The sequence below is a fragment of the Lissotriton vulgaris genome, chromosome 12 (genome assembly GCF_964263255.1).
Source record: "Lissotriton vulgaris chromosome 12, aLisVul1.2, whole genome shotgun sequence".
NCBI classification, from domain to species: domain Eukaryota; kingdom Metazoa; phylum Chordata; class Amphibia; order Caudata; family Salamandridae; genus Lissotriton; species Lissotriton vulgaris.
This window is the reverse complement of record NC_141700.1, coordinates 158440123-158463266: the sequence shown is the minus strand read 5'-3', so window position 1 is coordinate 158463266 and position 23144 is coordinate 158440123. Positions and strand designations below refer to the sequence as shown.

At 43.0% G+C, this 23144-nt stretch overlaps 1 protein-coding gene across 2 annotated transcripts in view; it reads left to right on the top strand.

Moving 5' to 3' along the window:
- The window catches only part of FBXL8 (F-box and leucine rich repeat protein 8), a 121495-nt gene extending 104250 nt beyond the window's left edge, over nucleotides 1–17245 (top strand). For both annotated transcript variants that reach the window (XM_086947663.1, XM_086947662.1), the window contains exons 2-3: nucleotides 13425–13635; nucleotides 15146–17245. In XM_086947663.1, coding sequence (XP_086803789.1) covers nucleotides 13478–13635; nucleotides 15146–16160 — 1173 coding nt within the window. In that variant the 5' untranslated portion in view covers nucleotides 13425–13477 and the 3' untranslated portion in view covers nucleotides 16161–17245. The remainder of the gene's footprint in view (nucleotides 1–13424; nucleotides 13636–15145) is intronic.
- Nucleotides 17246–23144: the final 5899 nt, after the last annotated feature.

The window sequence follows — 23144 nt, the reverse complement described above, 5'->3', positions numbered from 1 at the left end:
ACTTCTAGGATGGCTTCAGGAAGAAGAACGCCAGCACGCAGTTTTTTTCCATACACGTTCTGCTGCTTGCATTGTTATGGTAAAAATCAGCTTTTAGCTGCGAGCCCATTCGCAGTGAAATGCTGCATATGCGCTTGGATGAAGCTATTATAACTGTAACCCCCAGGGCAGTTTAACGTTTGACTGTCAACAAGAAAAGAAAAAAAGGCCAGGAGCTACATTTAATTTTGCATGTCACAAGCCTGAAAAATGTCACAAGGACATATGCTAACAGCCTCTAGCTGCAGGCTAAGGTTCTCCAGGGAATGGCACACACATCAGCGCCTGGATACCCTCCCAAGCGAGTTGTGCGCTATACAATTACACATAACATAACACACTGAAAACCCACAGCCGACCAACGTGCTGTCAGACAAATAAGACTCAAATGGAAAACAGTCTTTTATCCCCAAAAAACGTCTTGGAAAGATCAATAGAGTATTACCGGAAGGCGACGGCATCCCCTACAGAAAAAAAAGAAAAACCAAAAGCAACAAAAACATCTGTAACATTCAACGTTAGACAAACAAGGGCACAAACTGAAAAAACAGCGACCACTTACATGGAGAGTGAGTTCTTATAAGAATGACTGAATGTCTGCCGGCAGCTGTTTTTCAGTGTAGTCCCTTGATTGACTGACACAGGATGTTGAGAAGTTGTTGGTTGTCAGAGGTCTTAACTTTCAGTGCAGGCACACGAGCAACCGCTCTGAAAGTCAACAGTCAACCAACAAGCAGACAGCCAACAGCATTCCAACATGTAGTGTTATGTACAGAACGCACTGAGTTTGGTTCCTTTGTATTCTTGATTGAGCTCTTATTTGCCTCACTATGAAAGTGCAGACTCAGGCAAACAAGCATTGGCTGCTCGTCCGCTAAAGCGAAGATAGCGAGACACGCTCTGTGGTGGTGGGGGGGGGGGGGGCGAGGAGCGTTGAAGTGCTGAAGCGCTGCAAACGATGCGCAGCCTCACCGAAAGTCAGGCAAGGTCGCCTGTGACGGGGGTGGGGCCGCGTCCGGACCGGAAGAGGAGAGGCAGGCGGAGTGAAAGCGTCTCGCAGCCAGGGGCTCCTGTGAGCGGTGGAGAGCCCCGGGGCCGCCAGAAGGAGGTTGCGCAAGTGTTGCACATGCCCGGTGCCTGCCGCCTGCGGAGAGCAGAGTCCCCCGAGATTGGCCCAGTAAGTTGAAAAAGGCTTGGGGGGGGGGGGGCTAGGTGCACTCGTGTGTGTGTGCTCGTGTGTGTATGTATGTGTGCAACGGGCTCGGTGCACTTGTGTATGTGTGCCGCGTGTGTGTATGCATGGGGGGGGTGTCTCTGTATGTATGTGCGTGCGTGCATGGGCGCTCGTGTGTGCGCATGCGTGGGTCTTGGAGCTTTCCAGGAGAGGAGACAGGAGCTGACCACAGCGAGCGCGTTCGCGTGGCCCGCTCAATTCCCTGTGCGTGGCCAGCTCCTATCCCCTCTCCTGGGAAGCAGAGTCGCTCACAATAGGTCTCTGTCGAGACCGCGCTTTGCGCGGTTAACGCCGGAGACCTAAAAAACCACATGAGCACGTAACTGGTGTTTATTTGCACGTCAGTTTGCCATGATAATGGAAGTAATTTTAACCTCTGAAGAGTTTTTAATGTTCCCTCGGTTCTTAGGCAGTATTGAAAACAGGATTTTCCTTTTTACATGCATAAATTTGAAAATTAGATCATACAATACTGCGGAACCTGCAGGTATTCAAGGATGTAAGGATATATTTATATGTTTATTTCTGCTTGAAAGTTTACGTATGTAGCATTGTTAATTTACGTACTGTTCTGTATATAAAGAGTTTAAATGATTTAGTCCCATGACATCATGAAACATGCTGATTGGTTAATGGTTTACTCACGTCACTACAAATTGTGTTGTCATGTGCCCTAGCGTGTCATGTGATCAAGGTGTGGAGACTCGGACGAAATGCGATAAAGTACTTTAATTTGGAAAGCATGTCCAGCAAAGAGTCCCGTTTTCTGGCACTGAACTGATTTGCATCAAGGGATTGATTATCCCGGGACCACCACAAGAACGGGCCAGGCATGCGGCCGCTGCCAGCAGGCAGACTGTGACTTCACGGAGGAGAAGGCTCATTGTAGTTTTTCTCAGCGCCCTGGTCTTTTCTGCAATTGTGGTTTGGGCGTTGGGGACTCAAGGGAACCTTGAACACTGCAATAACGGACGACACCTGCCACTACATGGCCCCTCCTAAACAATTCAGAAAAGGGGGTGGTGATGGACTGGGTGAGAGTATTCTGCTTAATTCAGAAGCTCTGTCCATCACCACCCCTTGTTGTTAAATAAACCCTCCTAAACAAGGCACTCCACTGTCAGTGCTTATTGAAAGAAAAATCAACCCTGCTACGGTACTTACCATCATGGTGCACTCTGGGAGCTGTAGTCTCTCATTTGATTACAGCCATTCCTAATGTAGCAGGGTCAGCTGATCTCCCACCAATGGGAGTGCCGCAGGAAGATCTTAGGAGGGAGAAAATGCATTCCAGTGGTGAGCGGCGTTTGAGGAAGGCTTGATTAGCCAAAATGATTTATGCTACGCCACCATGGGGGGAAGATCCTTCTCCTACTTAGAGGCCAAAACCTGGAACTCTCTCCCCACCCACCTCCGCCTTACACAGAACCACCTCTCCTTCAGAAAGCAACTAATAAAAACTTGGATATTCGATAAGTAAAGTACATATATATATATATATATATATATATATATATATCAAATTGCAGCGTGTAAGAAACCAAGGTTATGGTATATATATATATATATATATATATATATATATATATATATATATATATAACCCTCTCTGCAGGGTCACCCCCAAACTTTTTACCTTTACCCTGCTGCCCGTTTTTGTTGGCTTTTAGGACTCTGTGCACTTTATCACTGCTAAACTGCCTTTAAACTTCATAACATTGGCTTACACCCAATTGGCATATTTAATGTAGTTCCAAGTTCTTAATACAATGGTATTATATGTACCCAGGGCCTTCAAATTAATTGCTACTAGGAGTCACCTGTTTCAGTAGCCCTTCAAACATGTCTCATGCCTGCACCTCCCTTTTTATTTCATATATGTCACCCCTCGAGTAGGCCCAGAGGGTAGGGTGCAGTGTATTTTAAAAAGTTGGACATGTAGTTTTAAGTGTTTACATGTCCTGTAGTGAAAAACTGCTAAATTAGTTTTTCACTACTGTGAGACCTACCTCTCCCATAGGATAACATTGGGTTAACTAATTGCATTTAATAAGTGATAACTTTCAATTAGAAGCAGGTATATTGAGTTTAGTGCCTAAAGAATTGTAATTTAAAGCCTTCTTTAATGGTAAAGTCGGATTTTAAGTTACAGTTCTGAAAATGCCACTTGTAGAAAGTTGACATTTTCTCGTCCTAACCCTTTGTTGTCTGTTGACTTATCCTGGGTCACTGACAAGGTGTAGCTGGCTGTTGGTCTTTCCCAACTGCTTGAGTGCCATTTACTTGTGCCGAGCACTCCACACATGTGTCGGAGATCTTTGCACTCATAAAGGAACTTGCATCCACCAGTAATCCCTGCATTAATTCCTAACTAACATTTGGTAAATTCAATGATAAACTTACATTCATGACCAAATTTACATTTGTGAATACACCCCAAGAGTCACTGATGCTTGACATTGGCGCTGATGGCTACCAACTCATCCATGTGTGTCAGTGAGGGGATATTTCATTTTAGTAGATGATTTACATTAGTTGTTTTATTGTCTGGGTGTCCGTTTCTCAAGCATGTGTAAAGGCTTTTGAGACACATATAGGCATCTTAATAACAGTCATTTATGTACTGTGAATAAATAAGTAAATGGTAGAAAGGTAATTTTTGTGGCATTCCTTACTCCAAACACCCTAACGATTACCTTAAAAAATAAGAGAAGCGCATTTCATTTAGTTAGTGACTTTGTAAATTCACATTTTATTCCTGCTAAACAACCAAAATAAATTGTAGATGGTTTAAGAATGCTTCCCCTTTCAGTGAAATCTAAGTATGCCTATTATATTAAGACTGATAGCGAGACATTTGATTTACAATCAGTGAAAATGGCATAGGGTTTGCTCATGTCAGTTGTTCGTTTGTAAATTTGCTGCCCTTGGGCATGCGTGATGGAACATACTTAGGCATTTCGGCCAAGCCGCAAAAACACTAGGGCCAGCTCTGGTTAGGCATCAAACAATTTTGAGCAAGGTCGACAGTAGTGATGACAAAGAGATAACAGGGGCTTGTGGAGCAATTATGTAAATGCATTTTCTATTCCAGTACACACAATAAAAACATCACATATTATCAAAGACATGCCAACAACTATTTGGTCAGGAACATGTTGATTTTGTCTAATACAAAGAGTCCGGCATGTCAGTATGTGTCTTTGATAAGACTGGGAGACATTTATTTATTTATTTATTTTATAGTTTTATAGAGCACGAACCAGACCCGTGAGGGTATCAGAGCGCTTTACAGTATTAGGGGTGGTGTACAGAGCGAAGTGAAGGGAGGGATCAATTGGGTAAAAAAAGGGGATACATAATGCAAGGAAACAAGTAGTCAAAGTCCCAGCTACATGTGGGAAGGAAATTAAAACAAGTAGATACATTGTGCAGGAAAGTACATAGTCTCGACTCTTGGGGGAATGCCTAGGAGTGCAGGAATAGGTATCATCCATAGAAGGATAATAATGTAACGTGTTCATTATGCGAGGTATTTACCCATTAAGAAGGTTTTTGTCTCCTTCTTAAAGCCTGCGAAAGTCCTGATACTTTTTCGCAGGATCTGTGTAACAAAATATCCCTATATTTTGAGGAAAAAATTGATATCATCTACAAAAAAATACTGGCCAAACACCCCAACAACACAGAGACGCTTGACGCTCTCTGTTCACAAACCAATGCTGAAACTTTCATTAAGATTCCTGAAATTTCTAAGGACGAGATAAAATCCTTACTAAATACCACAAAAACAGGGTCCCCTCTCGACCTTCTTCCCCCCAGAGTGATGAATATGCTCTGCACCGACCTCTGTCCCTCTATCCAAAGAGTTTTGAACCTCTCCTATACAGAAGGTAAACTCCCCCAACAATGGAAAGAGGCAGTGGTGAATCCTATTCGTAAAAATGCCACCTCCCCATGGACAGAACTCTCTAACCTCCTTCCCATCTCTTTGTTGCCCCTCCTGAGTAAACTGGCCGAAAAACATGTTAACATCCACTTGTCCAGGTTCATTGAGGTGACAGGGGGCCTGGACCACTCCCAATCTGGGTTCAGGCCCAACTACAGCACCGAATCTGCTCTCCTCACCGTGACCGATAACATCGAGATGTCACAGGATAGAGGAGGCTCAATGATTCTGGTGCTGTTAGACCTGTCGGCCGCATTTGATACTGTGTCCCATAAGATCCTCATGAGCCGTCTACAGGGAGTGGGCATAGGAGGTCAAGCCCTCTCCTGGCTGGAGAGTTTTCTGTCCGGGCGCTCACAATCTGTCAGCCTGGGACCATATCGCTCCTCTTCCAGGATGCTCACGAAGGGGGTGCCACAGGGCTCATGCCTAAGCCCCACATTGTTTAATGTGTACGTGGCCCCCCTCGCTGAGATTGTGAGAAAATATGGATTCACCCCGGTGTCTTACGCTGACGACACCCAGCTTCTTTATCCTTCCATTCCTTCAACTCCAACGTTAGGGACAACTTTGCAGAAGGAATGAGGGCCATCTCCAATTGGATGGCTGCCAACCGCCTCCAATGCAACGTTGGAAAAACGGAGCTAATGCTTTTTGGAAAAGCGTCCTTACTGTGGTCCCCCGACTGGTGGCCCCTTGACTTGGGACCAGTACCCACCCCTAAACTAACAGTAAAAAAATCTAGGGGTGAAGCTGGATCGGGACCTTACCATGAAGGAACATGTGAATGCAGTCGCTGGGGCATGCTTTCACACCATCGGTCTGTTAAGAAGAGTCTTCCCCTACCTTTCTGACAGCTATAGAAAGACCCTAGTGCAGACTATGGTGATCAGCAAAATTGACTACTGCAACGGACTCCTTATTCAAGCTAATGAGAGTGCTATTAATCGCCTCCAAGTAGTCCAAAACACAGCAGCAAGATTGGTCCTGAATGCCCCCCCCAGAACCCCCTCCAAACCCCTGCTGCGTGAACTGCATTGGCTGCCAATAAGACAACGCACCAAATTCAAGATCTGTTGCATTGTCCACAAGTGCTTGTTCGGGAAAGGCCCTGACTACCTGTCCCAAAAGCTACCTTTCTATAAACCTGACAGAGCCTTACGGTCAAGCAACCAATTGCTACTTAAAACCCCTCTTGTCAAAAAAACCAGACAAGGGGGCAGAGCATTCTCTTTGGTAGGGCCCAAGCTCTGGAATAATCTTCCAACTGACCTCAGACAAACCCATAATCACTCCTCTTTCAGGAAGAAACTAAAAACCGTCCTATTCCAGGAAGAATAAATATTTCCAAACATCTGTTTACATCCTCATTCTCTGTTCTATAGCAGCTACTCCATCTTGCGAGCAAAGCGCGGAGATACCTCGTAAGGGGTCGATTCTTGCGCTATACAAGAACATAAAATAAATAAATTAAATTAAATTAAAATGTGCCAAGGACGGATGCCTTCTGATGGCCGGTGGGAGAGAGTTCAAAATCCTTGGCGCAGCCCCAGTGAAGGCCCGGTTGTAGGTTTTCTTTTTCCGGTTTTGCAGGTTTCAGCAGTAGGTCTTTGGCTGAACAGGAGTTTCTGGGTCCACCTGATACCACGAGTTTTTGTGCCAGAAATGCAGGGGAGTTGTTATAAAGAGCTTTGTGAGTAATGCAGGCCAGTTTAAATTGGATTCTGGCCTCTAGAGGAAGCCAGTTAAGCGCTTTGAGGTGGGGAGAGATGTGGTCGAATTTCTTTGAGCCGGTTAGTAGTCTGGCAGCGGTGTTGAGGCAGGCTTTCAATGGGGCCAGAGATTTTTTGGGTAGCCCTGCAAGGGTAGAGCATCCATATTCTAATCTAGAAAGGACTAGTGCCTGTACTTCCGTTTTAAGGTCGGACACATCGAGGAAGGGTTTCAGGTTTCTTAGGTAGTTCAAATGGAATCTAGCCGTTTTGGCCATCGAGTTTATATGGCCACGCATGTTCAGGCTGCCGTCCAGCGTTATTCCAAGGGATTTCGCTGAGTTAACAATTGTAGGAGGGCAGTTTAGTGCTGAGATGGTCTTGATCCATCCCTGGATGTCTGGATTGGGTTTGGGTGGAGAGATCAGAAGGAATTCAGTTTTATTCGCGTTGAGTTTAAGCTGGTTGGCGGTGAGCCTGTGGACTGTTAGCTTCAAGGCCTCATTCAGGGAGAAAAAAATGTCCTCAGGGGAAGAGATTTTTATGTAGATTTAAGTATCGTCGGCGTACATATGGTAGAAGATATTAGGGGTACGTAGAACCTCAGTGAGAGGTTCAAGGTAAAGGTTGAAGATGGTAGGTGAGAGGGTTGATCCTTGAGGAACTCCATCTGTGACCGCAGATGGGGCGGATAGATTACCGTTGATGAGGACTCTCTGTGTGCAGTTTTGGAGGAAGGATCTAAACCATTCAAGGACGGTGCCCTCCAACCCCATCCTGAGTTTGAGGCGTTCCAGGAGAAATTGATGGTTAACTGTGTCGAAAGCAGAGGAATGGTCTAGGAGGATTAGGAGAGTAAGTTATGTGACAGGTGTGTGTATCCAATGGGGTTATAGAACTGGGAATAGTCAACCAATGAAAGTTTTGTTGTTTCTGAAAGTAGTCTGTTAAATATCTTTCTTGTTATCTGAAAGAGTGTTAGATCTGGGAGAGAGACAGACGGACTGATGCCAGTGAAAGTGTTGGGAGAGTCAGTCACATTGTTGCCTGACAGTCAACATCTTCTCTCAATAATTCATGCATAATTATTGAATTTATGCAAAAGAAACAATTGATGGACAGAATGCTGGACAATGCAAACATTCACCCCCTGTCACAAGGATCTGGATTTAATCCATCATTCTTTTTCTCACCACACCACCCCAGTTTGGACCCAGCTATATGCAAATCAGTCTTGGCCCTGTTCCTTGTGGGAACAGTCCAGCCCGAACTGCCAAGCCAGGTCATCCCTGGACCGGAAATAAGCATCTTGGGACCGGTTTCAGGGCATCACCCTTCATCAGCAATCCTGGGATTGCCCATGAAGGGGACACAGAGTATTTTATCTCGCAAACATCTCTTTAGTCTGGTGCAGAGTTTCCTTTTGAATTTCTTACATTGTACAACTACTGGCTAGAGGGGAAGTATTTCCCTTTCTTTGGGGTAGGACTGACTAAATACAATTGCTTTTCAAAAGATTGGTACGATGTTCCCACAAGGACACAGTGCACCCTCATGGACTCTCTGTATTTATAGGCTCTTGCAACGCAGAATAGGGGGACAACACCAAATGGTGAGTGCAAAGTGGATTGCGCTCAGGCTCTCTTTATCTAGACCAGTGGTTCTTAAACTTTGGACTCTCTGGACCCCCACATAATCATGACTGGAATCCAGGGACCCCTACTGAATCATTATTGGAATCCAGGGATATCCACTGTGTCATTATTAAAATTTGAGGACATCCACTGAGTCATTATGGGAATCTGGGGACTCCAGACTAAGCAATTTTGATTATTTGAACAGCAAATCAATATACTAAAATACAGAAGCAAGTCTCCATGAAACAAATACCAAAATGTTGAAATGTTTTATTTAATTCACCAAATATAGAAAAAAAATGTGAATTTTAATGGAAAGGTTTAAGCTTTTTTAAATAAAATTAAGGACACTCATTGCCCATTCTCTACTCTGTCTGAGGCCATTGCCCTGCTCCCACGAATGAATCCAAGGATACCCACTTAATTTTTAGCCCTCAATTTCAAATTTTCAATTTTACATTTTGTGTCTTTATTGATATACATTTTGTTAATTTGTTAATATAATTGATTTTTCTAAGCAGTCAATGACTCCCTATATAGCCGTTGTGGACCCCCAGGGGTCCCTGTACAATAGGTTAAGAACATCTCGTCTAGGCATTCTACTGGGGAAGGGATGAGGGAGAATGCACTTCCATTACTCTTTATGGGAAGAAGTTGGCTTGAAAGTATGTGAATGAATAAATCATGTATTTATTTAGTGCACAAAACCTCAGAATGAGTTGTTTTGACACTTCCTAAGCCACTCTACCAAAAAACATAAACATAGGGAGCCACCAGGATCAGATGTCATTTGCTTTCCTGAAGAGTTCGTAATTTGTGTAGGCAAGAAGAGAGATAGGTATGTCATTCCATGCCGACAGTGATCGACCTCCCTGGCTGTTTTTTTTGTATTTTCGTACATTTATCAAATGTTTGTACTTTGATGATAGACAATGTGCAAGAGAGTACAAGGAGAACATGATGGATATGTATGATCCAGCTCCTGTGCAATACAGTGTTTTGTGGCAGAGCCGGAGTGCTTTAAAGAGGCATCTCTGGGCATTCGATACCCAGTGCAGTTGTCACAGGTTGATTCAAGAAGGATGACTTCTTTTTAATCCTAGGATGGCTATGGCTGCAACATTTTGTACTAGCTGTGCTTTGTGTACAAGGTGAGCATGGCGGTCCACCAGTAAAGAATTGCAATAGTCCAGCCTTGACATAAGAGGATGTGGCCTAAAGGCTAGAGCAGTCGACCTCAAACCTGGGGAAACGGGTTCAAGTCTCGGCAGGGACGCTCAACATCCTGTGATTCTTGCAAATCAGGTAATCTCCCTGTGCCTAAAAAAATGTATCTGTAGGTCTGTAACGCAACTGGTGCTCGTGTAAAACGCTCTGATACCTTGGGGTCGAGTTTGCGCTACATAAAACTTAAAAAAAGAAGAGAATAAGCCAAATCGTTCCTGAAAGTAGGTGGGAGAAAAGAAAGAATCTTCCTGATATCTGAAAAAAAGACGGAAATAGTGAGGGCGTTTATATATTTTTCAAATCTGAGTCTGGCGTTGAACATGATTCCTAGGTTTCGGCCTGTTAGGGGCAGGCCACCAGTCTGTTGTTGCCCTTATGCGGTTGTCTCCAAAAATAAGGAAGTCAGTCTTAAGTGATCTGCAAACTCCACTCTCCGGCACACCAAACATCTAGATAGAGTTAGTCGCTGGACCCCATGGATATTAGAATGCAAATTGTCACATTCTAAAGGTAAGAATGTGAGGGAACCGCCACCTTATTTCAATGTTCTTCGAAAGACATGGCCCTTCAGCTGCCTCACGCACATGTGTAACACACCACAAATACCAAAACGCACATCATGGAGGAAAAGAAAGTAGGATCTGAATTATGGGGGACTAGAATGATTTTATATGGCGGTAGGCACCTTCCCAAAAGGTATAGATAATATGGCTTGTGCCTGGTGTATAAAATGAAGGCCTTTTCTAGACAGACGTAGGTTAGCTCAAATTGTTGTGTAGTTACTCATGGCGGTGCTGAATCATTCTGCGGACAGGTAGCACACTACTCCATGCCTGTTAATACTTTGTAAGCCAGAGATTAAAAATGATTTCTGGAGTACTTGGGCTGGGTGTGGCCTTTTACTCCAAACATTAAAGGAACTTTGCAAAGTAAATGTTTGAGGTACAGTTGTTCCTATGGATAAAGGTCGGTTGCAGAATATACACTCTAGAAAGATAGTTTCATTTACAACGTTATGAAGGAGAAATTGTACCATTTCTTTATTATCATTATATTGGTGGACTGCGCTATCCATTTTGGACTAATGTTTTAGCTTCTCAACTGTAATTATGTTATTGGTTAAAAGCAAAATCTAGATTTGTAAAACTTCTGATCATTCACATATTTTTAGTGCATATTCTAAACGCGTACTGCCTGACATGTAGATGCTCGTTGTCTTCCACAATATAATTCAAGTGTGTACAAATTCTTTAGCTTGACAATTTGGTTTATATGGGTTTCAATTTTGTGCCAAGTGTGTTAATTCATATACATGTAGTAGCCCTTATTCTAAATTCTGGTTGCATCAAAGTTAGAACATTATTGTAACCCAACACAAATTGTATTCAAATAATTCTACTGCAGAGTCGTAGCGAGTTTATCAGGCCTTACAACACATAGTATGTGTACAGTTTCTGTAGTAGGTCTAGGGAAACAACCTTTACAACCTTTACAACGCAAATTTTACACCGCACTACCATTACAACGAAACTTTTACAACGCAACATCCATTACAACGCATGCATTTACAACGCATGACACTACAACGCACACCACTACAACGCATGCCATTACAACGCAGTCATTACAACGCAGTCATTACAACGCATACCCTTACAACGCATAGCATTACAACACATAGTACCCTTACACTATCCAACACTTACCCTACTGTTGCACCCCCTGGAGTTAGAATAGTAATTTTTACCCCTACACTATCCAATACTTACCTTACATGCAATGTAATGTTATGCGTTGTAATGGTATGCGTTGTAAATGTAGTATGCGTTGTAGTGGAATGCGTTGTAAAGGTAGTTTCAAAGAATTTGTTGTAATGGCATGCGTTGTAATGGTATGCGTTGTAAAAATTGCGTTGTAAAGGTAGGCGTTGTAAAAGTATGCGTTGTAACGTCATACATCCGTAGGTCTACGCTGGCAAGTCTGTGTCTTTGGATACAGTAGCTTTCAAACATATAAATATCAGCCAGTACGGTTTGATTAAGCTATTCTGGGAAACACTCTGTTTTAGAGTGAAATGTTCATCAGCACATGTCCATCTATTAGTTTCTGCTGTGGATTTGCCCCATTATGAATACTTTCTAGGCCTGGCATTAGCCAAGACCATTTTGATTTTACTAAAATGATATGTCTAATATGCTTATAAGGGCTTACAACCTGCCCTCTTTATTCGTCTGTTATTGTGCCATTTACATTTTTCTTCTGTCCACTACAGCACACAGGATGAGGCAGGTGTTCAGCCCACTAGAGCCGTTGGCTAATGTCACTGTGAATGATGCAATTCGGTTCTTTTACAAAGTAGTTCCCCTTAAGTGCCAGAGCCTACTATGGCGTAAAACATATTTTTGCTTTTAGCCAATATTTTTTATTTTAGATTGATTAGGGGCCAGTGGGTTCCCCCTCAACAATCGTTTGAAAAAATAATGACACAAGTAAACCAGGATTGACAAAGCCAAAAGAATAGCGGCCGATGTCAGATCTAAAGGCTTTGCAATGCTTGGTTTTAGTGTTAGACCCCACACCTCTCTCCCATGAAATTAGGTTTGGGAGATGCTCTGAACCAGTTTTAGGCTTATCTTATTGGTGAATTAACATGTGATGGTTGTATCTTGATGTTGTCGAAAGCAGGGAGGGTTGATAAAGTTTGGTCCACCCAGAGCACTGAGGGATGGAAAGAACAGGGGTTGCACATTCACATGCAGCTAAACAGATATAGAAGAGAGGGTGACGATAACCAGTGACGGAAAGTGAGTGGGGAGAGAAGGTTAATTCTTTAGTCTGAAGACAACAGGAAGAAGTGTGGACAGCCCAAAAGATTTGAGGGTTCACTCGGTGTGAGGTACTGGAGACTGAGGGGGGTGGGTGTGTTTGTGTGTATCTATGTCTGTCTGTCTGTAACTTGAAAAGAATTGTAACTAAACTATCTAATAGTGGCCAAGTCAAAATGCATGGAACCACCAATATAGAACTGAGCAACGTTCAGTAGACTAACGTCATTCATTCTCGGCAAAGAGAAGGGAGAACACTAAGAACATAGCATGGTCGCTTTCAACAGAAACACTACTGTGTGTTGTGTCAGTGAAAACCTTTGCAAGGAAGTTAAAACTGTTTATGAGACCTAAAAATAGCTACGTTATTGCGACATAATACACTGCAAGGCGTATAGCTGATGCATTATGCTTATTTTGCGGCTCAAATATATTGTTTTAATTTCTTTTTCCTTTGTGGAGCCCCTACTGTCAATTTCCAGATCCAAAATAAATGATTTGATTACAAGTATGACTAAAATGAGCACACTGATAAAATATTTAATCAGGAATAACAAGGGTATAATTGAAATCACTCAGTATTCCTAGAATTCGGTTTTAATATATTTTTTTTTAGTAATACCACTTTCTCCATTTAAGCTTTGCAGTGTCTTACATAACTACAATTTTAACATCCCTGAATATTTTTTAAAAAGATGCAAATAATCTTGAAGATCAGAATTATACTAAGTGTATGAGAACTGCATAATGAACCGGGTACAGTTATTCTTATGTGCCTCTCACTTTACTGTTTCTTGACAGGACGAGGGCTGCTTGAGAAAGAGGCCTTTGGAACCGACCAATAAGGGCCCGAAATGTCAATGGCAGAATATTGGACCGACATTCCACAGGAAGTTCTTGCTCAAATCTTTTTACACCTATCTCTGAAGGATAGGTATACGGTCTTCCAAGTGTGCCAGCAGTGGGCAGAGGCAGTCTGCACCAGTTCAGTCTGGCACAAGACAGAGATCAGGTAGGCAGACGCCTGGACGCTCCTGGTTTTGTGGGCCCAGCCGCCCAAGTCATTTCTCACTTGACACGCCCAAGGCCACATGACCGTTTGGAGACTGATGGCAGCTTAACGAGGAGAATGAATCATGATCAATACACAACCTCGGTCTGAAGTCCGGGTTGAAATGTTTGTTCTCATAAAGTGGGAGCGGGGTTTTTATTTGGTTCAATGTTTCGGTGAATCATGAAAAGCAAACAGCTTACATTTTCAGGGCGCTTCATTTTTAGATCTCGCAAGAGCCAGCGCATGCGCTGCTCTGGCGAGACGTTTAGTAGCTGCTTCAAAAGTGCTACCTTGCCGGCCACCAGCTTGCTATTATGCGTGCGAGCGGCGCGCACAACACTTTTTGCCCTCGCACTCACGCGTGCACACAACTCGCGTCTTTTTTTTTTTATTGCCGCTCGGTGTTACGTTTACGGCCGCGCGGTAAATGCTTGTTTATGTTTTCTATCCATGTCCCTCATTTGATTTCCATTTCATATGCTCCTCCACTCCGCCCCACACGTGCGCACCACTCGCGGGTTTTTTCTTTTTTATTGCCGTGAGGAGTTACTTTTACGGCCACGCGGCCAATGCTTGTTTATGTTTTCTATCCATGTCCCTCATTTGATCTCCATTTCATATGCTCTTTCTCTCCACCCCCCGAAGCCCCCATCCATGCTCTGGCACACTGCGCGCTCCGACACCGGAGAGGGAACACGATGTACCTGCTCACATCCTCTCCACAGTTCTCAACAGCAGAGAGTGGCGGGCCGGTGCCAGCTCATGGCAATCAGTCACAGATGTGCAAGGCGGAGGTCTGATTCATGTTCCTCAGCCTCTTAAATCTTCTCTCACATGTTGCCGATCATCCTGAAGCACAGCCAGGGCATCCGAGGGCACCAATGCATCCCGAGAGTAGGTTTAAGTGCCCGCAGAATGGCCTACAGATTTTGTAAATTAAAATTCTGAGTATCTGAGACCGTCACTTCAGCTTGTTGCATGAACCTTATATCTTGCCCTTGGTTCACATTGCACTTGCAATCAGCAAAGTATGCAAGCGAGTGTATGGTAAATATTTCATGTTTTAATGTCTAAAGTATATGGCGCAATCGGCATCCTCTACCGTGAGCAAAGAATATGACTTGTGTCGTCTATGTTGTTTCATTGCTGTGTGTGACGGATGCTTAATTGTGTTTTGGCATTCTGCCAAGGCCTTGTTATAAATTATTTATTAAATTATTACATAAGGACTTAATGCTACCAGGAATCTGACCCATGATGCTTAAACAGAGTTGGCCCTCCATCTCAGTTTACCTCACCTTCAGGAAGCACCCTGATACGCTATTGTGATCATAATAATCAAAGTAAAAGCCGGTTACATTAGCACTCCAGAAATCATTCACCTATAAACGGTAATATATGCATTTTAGAATACAGCTTATGTTAAGAAATCCTTTCTGCTCTAAATATTGTCATTTCTTTCTTTCAGTTGCGACTCAGATGAAGAAGAGTCAGCGTTGCAGACTGTGCATCAATTTTTGGGTCATATAAAGCATCTGAAGATTGTATTTGATCAGGCAAAGGAGACAAATCGAAGAAATGTTATTCAGGTCTTGGATAGCTTGGCCAGAGAGAGCCGAAGGTTAGAGAATCTCTGTATAATGTGCCAGGGAGAGAATCCCATATTCTACTCTGGTCAAGATATTTTAGACAGCATAAAAAATGTCTGCAGACGAGACAATGAAATCAACCTTCAGCACATTGATTTTCGAAAGATGCCAATCACTCTAGATGATGGACTTGTGAGACTGATTGCTGCCGGCAACTCAAACCTGCGTAGCTTGTTCATCAACAACCGCACGCTGGTTTGCAATGTAACACCAGATGCCATCAAAGCACTTTTGAATTCCTGCCCCAAATTATCTATGTTCGGCCTCTACTATGCTAGCCTATCTGATGATGTTTTCAAGGAGTTCCTCAACCCGAATAGAGCACCTCTCACTCGTTTAGACCTTTTCTGCGAGCGCTTGGACAAATACACTCCAGTCATTTCCGGAACACTTTGGGAAGCCCTGTGCAAGAGACACCCTACCCTTTTTGTTAACCTTGAGTTGGACCACACAATACCAGCTTGGAAGATTCCAAGGATTCTGAAAAACAATATCCCCGTTTCCACTTTGGAACTGAACACATTTAGTTATCTGGTGAAGTACGTGCGATTTGCCATAGACAACTATAGTAGAACTTTAACAAAGCTGATGTTGCACACAACCCCCTCAGCTGATCTGAACTCAGCCTTGGTAGATTTGTCCACAAAGTGTAAGTTTCTGGAAGAGATCCACTGTTATTGTGTTGTGCCTCAGGAGGTGGTGCAGGCTTTTATGGAGAATTGTCCCAGGCTTAAACGATATACTTTAAAGGTTGTTAAGGAACCGCACCCCTGGAAATCTACACTATTGCGTCGAGCAGGAATGCAGACTGTGCCACTTGATCAGCAAACCTAGTTTTCTTGAAAACATAAACCATTAAATGTTAATGCATTATCCTCACGCTTAAAAGAGGATCCTTTCTGCCTTTATATTGGAATTGAAAACTTTTGGTGCATGGTAGTACAACTGTACTAAGGTGAACAGATTAAACAGTCTGTATATCTCCTCCCCAGAAAAAACACTTGAATCTTCTGAAAGTACCTTTATTGTTGTTCATTTTCTTTGGTATGTTCTCACACTTCCAATCAGTTTCACAGTAGTCAACTAGTACAAATGACAAGTGAACTGAGGGAAGCTATGAGCATCGCACTTTCTAAAGAACTGAATACTGTACAATCCAATTCTGCTTCTGGTCTGGTTCGAGGCAGCAGATGATCACTGACACAATATCATGGTAAACAATATGGTTGACAAAAAAATGATGTTCAAAAAATATTGTTCATACTAATATTGCCCAAAAATATAAAAAAATAAAGAATTAAAAAAATATAGTTTAAAGTAGTACATTTTAAATATTTTAATATATAAATGTAACAATGTAAATAAAATTCCAGTAATGTTTAATATTATATAAACACAGGAATACTATACCTTAGCTCACTCTCCTCACCTTTATGTACTTGATAAATGTGACTTGATACAGGGTAAGATGTCTCAAGTTTTTATCGCCCTGAGGTGTTTAAGGATCCTTGTGTGTACTTGTAGAGTAGTGCTATCTACATACATTTTTTGGCAGGTGCATTTCAAAATATACACAACATGATCACTTTTGCAAGTATAATGCCCACGTATTTTCTTATTGTTCCTGCCCTGTGTTTCAATTTCCGTTACATTCTCACCCTTTCTACAAACTTTTCCCTTACTGCACTTTACAAAACCATCTTTTGGTTTTAAGGTTTGCTTTTTTGTCTTCACATCACTCCTGACTAAGGTATCATGCATACACCTGGCACTTCTGCAAGTAATGAGGGGTCTCTTAGAAAGTTCCATGCCAATTACCGGGTCTCTCCTGAGTAAATGCTAATGTTTGTTGAGGACTGCTCTGACAGCTTGATGTTTAATATGATAATTAGTGATAAACCTACTTACATTCTTCTCTCCCAACTGTTTTAATATATTTTATAAATAAAATGTCTTACCTTCTTACTTTTGACACCTTATTTTTAGCTATCTCCAAAGTGTTTTCCTTGTGTCCTCTGTTCTCAAACCCATTTATCGGTAAACAGTCATAATATCGATTCCAAAATATAGAATGGACATAATATCGAAGTAAAAATATAGAATGGACAAAATATCGAATGGACACAATATAGTGGTTAAAAATATCGAATTTAAGGTAAGTAATATCGATTTTCAAAATATAGAAGTCAAAATATCGAAGTATACAATATAGGCATTAAATATATCGATTTTTTAATAATATCAATTTTTTTAAAGTTTTTTGTATGTTAGTATATGTGTGAGAAGTGTATATTAATTTTTGTAATGTATGTTTAATGTATTTTAAGTAATGAATTTTATGTTATTTATTTTTTGCGTAATTTAATTCTGTAGCGGGTTGTGGGTTTATAGGGGAATAGGGTGGGAAGTAATTTAATTGTAATTAATTAAATATTTTTATTTATTTATTGGTATTCATTTTGAATTTATTGTTTTTTTTAAATTGGTAATTAATTTTTATTAATTGCCAACTAATTTGTATTCATTGATTAATTGTTAATTATGTTAATTTTCTAAATTTATTTTCTGTAGCGGGTTGTGGGTTTATAGGGGAATAGGGTGGGAAGTAATTTAATTGTAATTAAGTAAATAATTTTTTTCATTTATTGGTATTGATTTTAAATTTATTGTTAATTATTTTTTAATTGGTAATTAATTTCTATTAATTGGCAATTATTTTTTTATTAAGAACAATTGTTACCTACCTGTAAACAGGTGGTTCTCCAGTATTTGTGTCTTTCATAGATTCACATGCTTGAATATTCCCCGTCGTCGAAGTGGGAGTCCCACGGTAAATAAAATAGCAATAATGCTAATATATATATACATATAGTATCATAATAAGTAGTAAAAACAGATAAAATATATACTGAAAACCTTCACAAAGGTTGCTACATAGGAATGCATTAGAGAGAAAAAACTCATTTGCAACATATCAGTGTCATTATGTTAATCCAAACTGCAGCCAATCAGGCTCAAGCACCCTCTAGAACCTTCTCCTCAGAAGCTCAAGCCCTCAGATTTTCGTAGCACTAGTAATAATAGCGCATGAGGAGAAGAAGAGAGCCTCTGAGGGGAGGATGGGTGGGTCGCATGTGAATCTATGAAAGACACCAATACTGGAGAACCACCTGTTTACAGGTAAGTAACAATTGTTCTTCTCCAGTATTAGGGGTGTCTTTCATAGATTCACATGCTTGAATAGAATAGATAGCAGTAACCTCCTAGAGCTGAGATTGCAACATTTCCAAACAATTGAAGAACCACATATAGCTTAAAAATAAGGCAATCTCAAGAATGGAGGAGGGAACAGAGGCTCACCTTATTTGAAAAGATGACGAAGCACTGCTTGCCCCACTGCGGTATTCGCTTCGTTGACAGCTTCCAAACAATAATGTCTGGTAAAGGTGTGCCTGCTGGACCACGTCGCTGCTCTGCAAATCTGGTGTAGAGACACTCCGGCAAACAACGCGGTGGACGATGCCATCGCTCTTGTAGAATGTGCCTTCACTGGAGTAGGTAAAGGCCTGCCAGCCTGCTGATGGCAAAATGATATGGCTGAAGAGAGCCACCGTGCCACTGTTTGTTTAGTCACTGCATGCCCTTTTCGCAGTAGTCCATATGCTATAAATAGCTGATCAGATTTACGGAAAGGGGCTGTTCTTGAAATGTAGAATTTTAGACAACGTTTTATGTCTAAAGAATGTAGTCGCTGTTCTGCAGGAGATTTAGGATCCGGGAAAAAGTCTTTAAGAAGACTGGCTCGTTCAAATGGAAGTCAGTAGGTACTTTTGGTAGAAAAGAAGGATTGGTACGAAGTGACACTCCATCGGGCTTGAACTGTAAATACGGAGGTTTGATGGTAAAAGCGTGCAAGTCACTTACACGACGAGACGATGTCAAAGCCAAAAGCAAAGCAACTTTCCAGGTAAGAAACTTGAGGTGTGATCGATGAATTGGCTCAAATGGAGGTTTCATAAGTTGTGATAATACCACGTTGAGGTGCCATGCTGGAGGAGGGCGCCTTAACGGAGGGAATTTCCTGAGAAGTCCTTTATAGAACTGTCGGATGATTCTGGATGAACAGAGAGACGTAGAGCCATCATGGCGGTAGCGCGAAATGGCCGCCAAAAAGACTCTCAATGTGGCATGTGAAAGACCAGACTGAGCAAGACTTAGAAAGAACGGTAAAAGTTGGTCTGGAGTGGAATTGATTGGGTGTACGTTGGATGCTGCGCACCAATGACAGAAACGTTTCCACTTTAACCTATATGTTTTGATGGTTGATGGAGCTCTAGCAGACGCTAGGATGTCTCTACATTCTTGGGGCATACTTAAAGAGGCAAATTCAACGTATTCAGGTTCCATGCCGACAATTGAAGCGTCGACGGGTCTGGATGGCAAATTTGTCCGCCGTCCATCGTCAGGAGGTCCGGACGTGGATGTAGACGAATGGGCTTGCACTGTGACATTAGAAGGAGTTCTGAAAACCAAGCCTGCCTGGGCCAACGTGGGGCGATTAGAATCAAACGGCAGGGTTGCCTGCGCATCTTCCACAACGTTCTTGGCACCAATGGGATCGGTGGAAACGCATAAGCAAACAGGCCGCTCCAATCCATGAGTAGGGCATTGCCGCTGGATTCTGGATGAGGATGCCAACTGGCGAAAGACTGGCACTTCCGATTCACTGGAGTTGCAAAAAGGTCTATCTTGGGATGACCCCATTGATGGAACACTAGGTCCAGAGTCGGCTGGTGTAACTCCCATTCGTGAGTGGATGACGCAGACCTGCTCAGGGAATCTGCCAGTATGTTTGATGCTCCCGGCAGATGGACTGCTGTCAAAGAAATGTGGTGACGAAGTGCCCATTCCCAAATTCTTTGAGCAAGACGAGACAGAGGCTGAGATTTCGTGCCGCCCTGTTTGTTCATGTAGTGCATGCTGGTGGTGTTGTCCGTTTGAACCAGCACCGATTCTCCGTGCACCACAGGTAAGAAAGCCTTGAGCGCTAGGAAGATTGCCAACAACTCTAGCCTGTTGATATGCCAGGCTCTCTGATTCGCCGTCCATTTTCCCTTGATGGAAAGGTCCAGGAGATGGGCTCCCCATCCGTCCATGGACGCATCCGTTGTCAATGTCAGATCTGGAGGCTGGGCAAGGAAGGAGACCCCTTCGATCAGATTGGTTTGTTGCTCCCACCAGAGCAGACTGCTCTTCATGCAGGGTGTGACTGTCACCTGATCGTTGAACGACCCTGACACCTGTCGCCATTGTAGGTCCAATTCCTCCTGTATAGGACGGGTACGTAACCTGCAATTCGGGATCAGTGCGATACAAGATGATGCCATCCCCAGAAATGATTTTAACATTCGCACTGAAACTGACTTTTTTGATCTGATGGTGGAGACCAGATGAACTATCTTCTGTCTCCGTTCGGCGGAGATGAACGCTTTTGACACGTCCGTGTCTATGACAGCTCCGAGGAATGTCCTGTTTCGCAGAGGTGTGAAGTGTGACTTCTCCACATTGATGGTCAACCCTAGAGACTTGAACAGGGTTTGGCACAAACGTGTGTCGTGATTCAACTGGATTGAGGATTGGGATTTTAGAAGACAATCGTCCAGGTAAGGAAATATCTGGACTCCCTGAAGATGCAGATAAGCCATGACCGGGGCCAGAACCTTCGTGAACACACGAGGAGCTGATCTGAGGCCAAAAGGTAGGACTTTGAACTGATAGTGATTGTGTCCCACTTTGAATCTCAAGTACTGCCGATGTTGAGGGATAATTGGTACATAAAAATAGGCGTCTTGCAGGTCTATTGTCGTTAAAAAATCGCCGCTGCAGAGAAGTCGCAAGACTTCCGACAACGTCAACATGCGGAAGGATTGTTGTTTTAGGAATAGATTGAGTGACCTCAAGTCCATAATGGGACGCCACTCCCCCGTCTTCTTTAGAATGAGGAAAAACCTCGAATAGAAACCTTTCCCTCGCTGAGATACAGGAACCACTTCGACTGCACCCTTTGTTAACAAAAGTAGAACTTGATGTTGTAGTTCTTCTAGATGGGGAGGTGGCGGACCCGAAGACGGAGAATGAGGAGGAAACTCTGTGAACTCCAAGGTGTGACCCTTGCGCACAATGTCCAAAACCCATTGGTCTGATGTTATTTGAGACCACTGAGAGTAAAACTGCGAGATTCGACCTCCAACATCCTGTTGAACTGGCAAGTCATTGCCGTTTGTTGGCGTTGTTGGAACCTCTATAATTGGACTTTCCTCTATAGGACCTGGAGTGTTGTTGACGAGAAGACTGCTGATTTGAGTACCGTTGGTTTCCCTGATTGTACTGGCGGTACTGTGACTGTCCTCCTCGTGAAAAATTGGACGAGGTGCCCCGTCCCCGCGCTCCACGAAAGAGCTGTTTCTTGAATTGTAAGGATCCAAGCGACTTTGCCGTGTCGGTATCCTTCTTTATGGTCTCCAAAGAGGTATCGATTTGAGAACCAAACAAAGATTCGCCATCATACCGCATGTCAATTATTTTTGACTGGACCTCTTGCCTGAATGACGTAGATTTTAACCATCCTTGGCGCCGGAGCGCCGCAGCACTGGCAAGGATACGGAATGCAGTATTTGCCACGTCCACAGCACAGTCAATTATTTCCTCTGAAGCTCTTTGCCCATCCTGAAGGACCTGGAGCGCTTCCGCTTTGGATGTCTCCGGAAGTTGTGCAAGCAAGGCGGAAATGTCTGACCACATTTGTCGGTCAAAACGACCCAAAATAGCGAGAGCATTTGCGGCACGGGCTGAAGTTGATGCCATGGACGAAAATTTCTTTCCTATTGCATCCAAACGTCGACCCTCTATCGGGAGGGGAAGTGACAGGCGCTGCAGGGTTGCGCGCACGACGTTGTGCTGCCTGAGTCACCACGGAGTCTGGCTTCGGATGAGAGAGCAAACATGCAGGCGAGCCCGTTGGGGCCTTATACTTTTTCTCCAATCTAGGTATTTGGGTAGGCAAGGAGTTAGGAGCCTGCATAATCTTTTGCCCTTCTTTCCAAATAAATTCTATAATTGGTATGGTATGAACTTGCTTATAAGGCTGATTCTTAAAATCATAAAGGAAACAGTCTTCATCTCGCTGGACCCTTGTCAACTTAAAGCGGTCCGCCGCTTTGTCCATTAGTTTATGAAAACTAGCGATGTCCACCGGAGGTGAATCACTTGAAGCGCCCTGTTGTGGTGAGGGCGTCTGAATCCGATAGTCATCGAATTCTGCCATATAAGGATCCTGTTCATCATCCGTATCCTGATTAAACTCTCCTTCCTCTCTCTCTGGCTCTGAGTCATCGTCCATATGTGATTGTGGATTAGAGGAGAGAGGTGCACGCAAATGTTCCGAAGGAGCAGACTGCCGAGGAGGTGTTTGCTGAGGCTGAAATGAAACTGCTACGTCAGAGGATCCATGTACCGGAGTACCCTGGGGGGTAGGCGGAAATCGTCTATTGTAATCGTCCAACATATGTTGGAGGTTGGAAAATAGCGTCATTGGAATAGACGTCATGGGAACCTGCACGCATTGGTCTTCGTGCTGGTCCACCAGCTCATCTTCATCTTCTTCAGAAGTAGCGTCCTGGCATTTAATTATTAAATCCGATGGACTCTGGGCGTCACCATAAACAGTTTCATCCGGAACTGATTCCGTCTCATGGTCTGATACGAACAACTGAGATGGTGGCTGTAGAGCAGGTGATTGTAGGTGGAAAGTGGAATCTT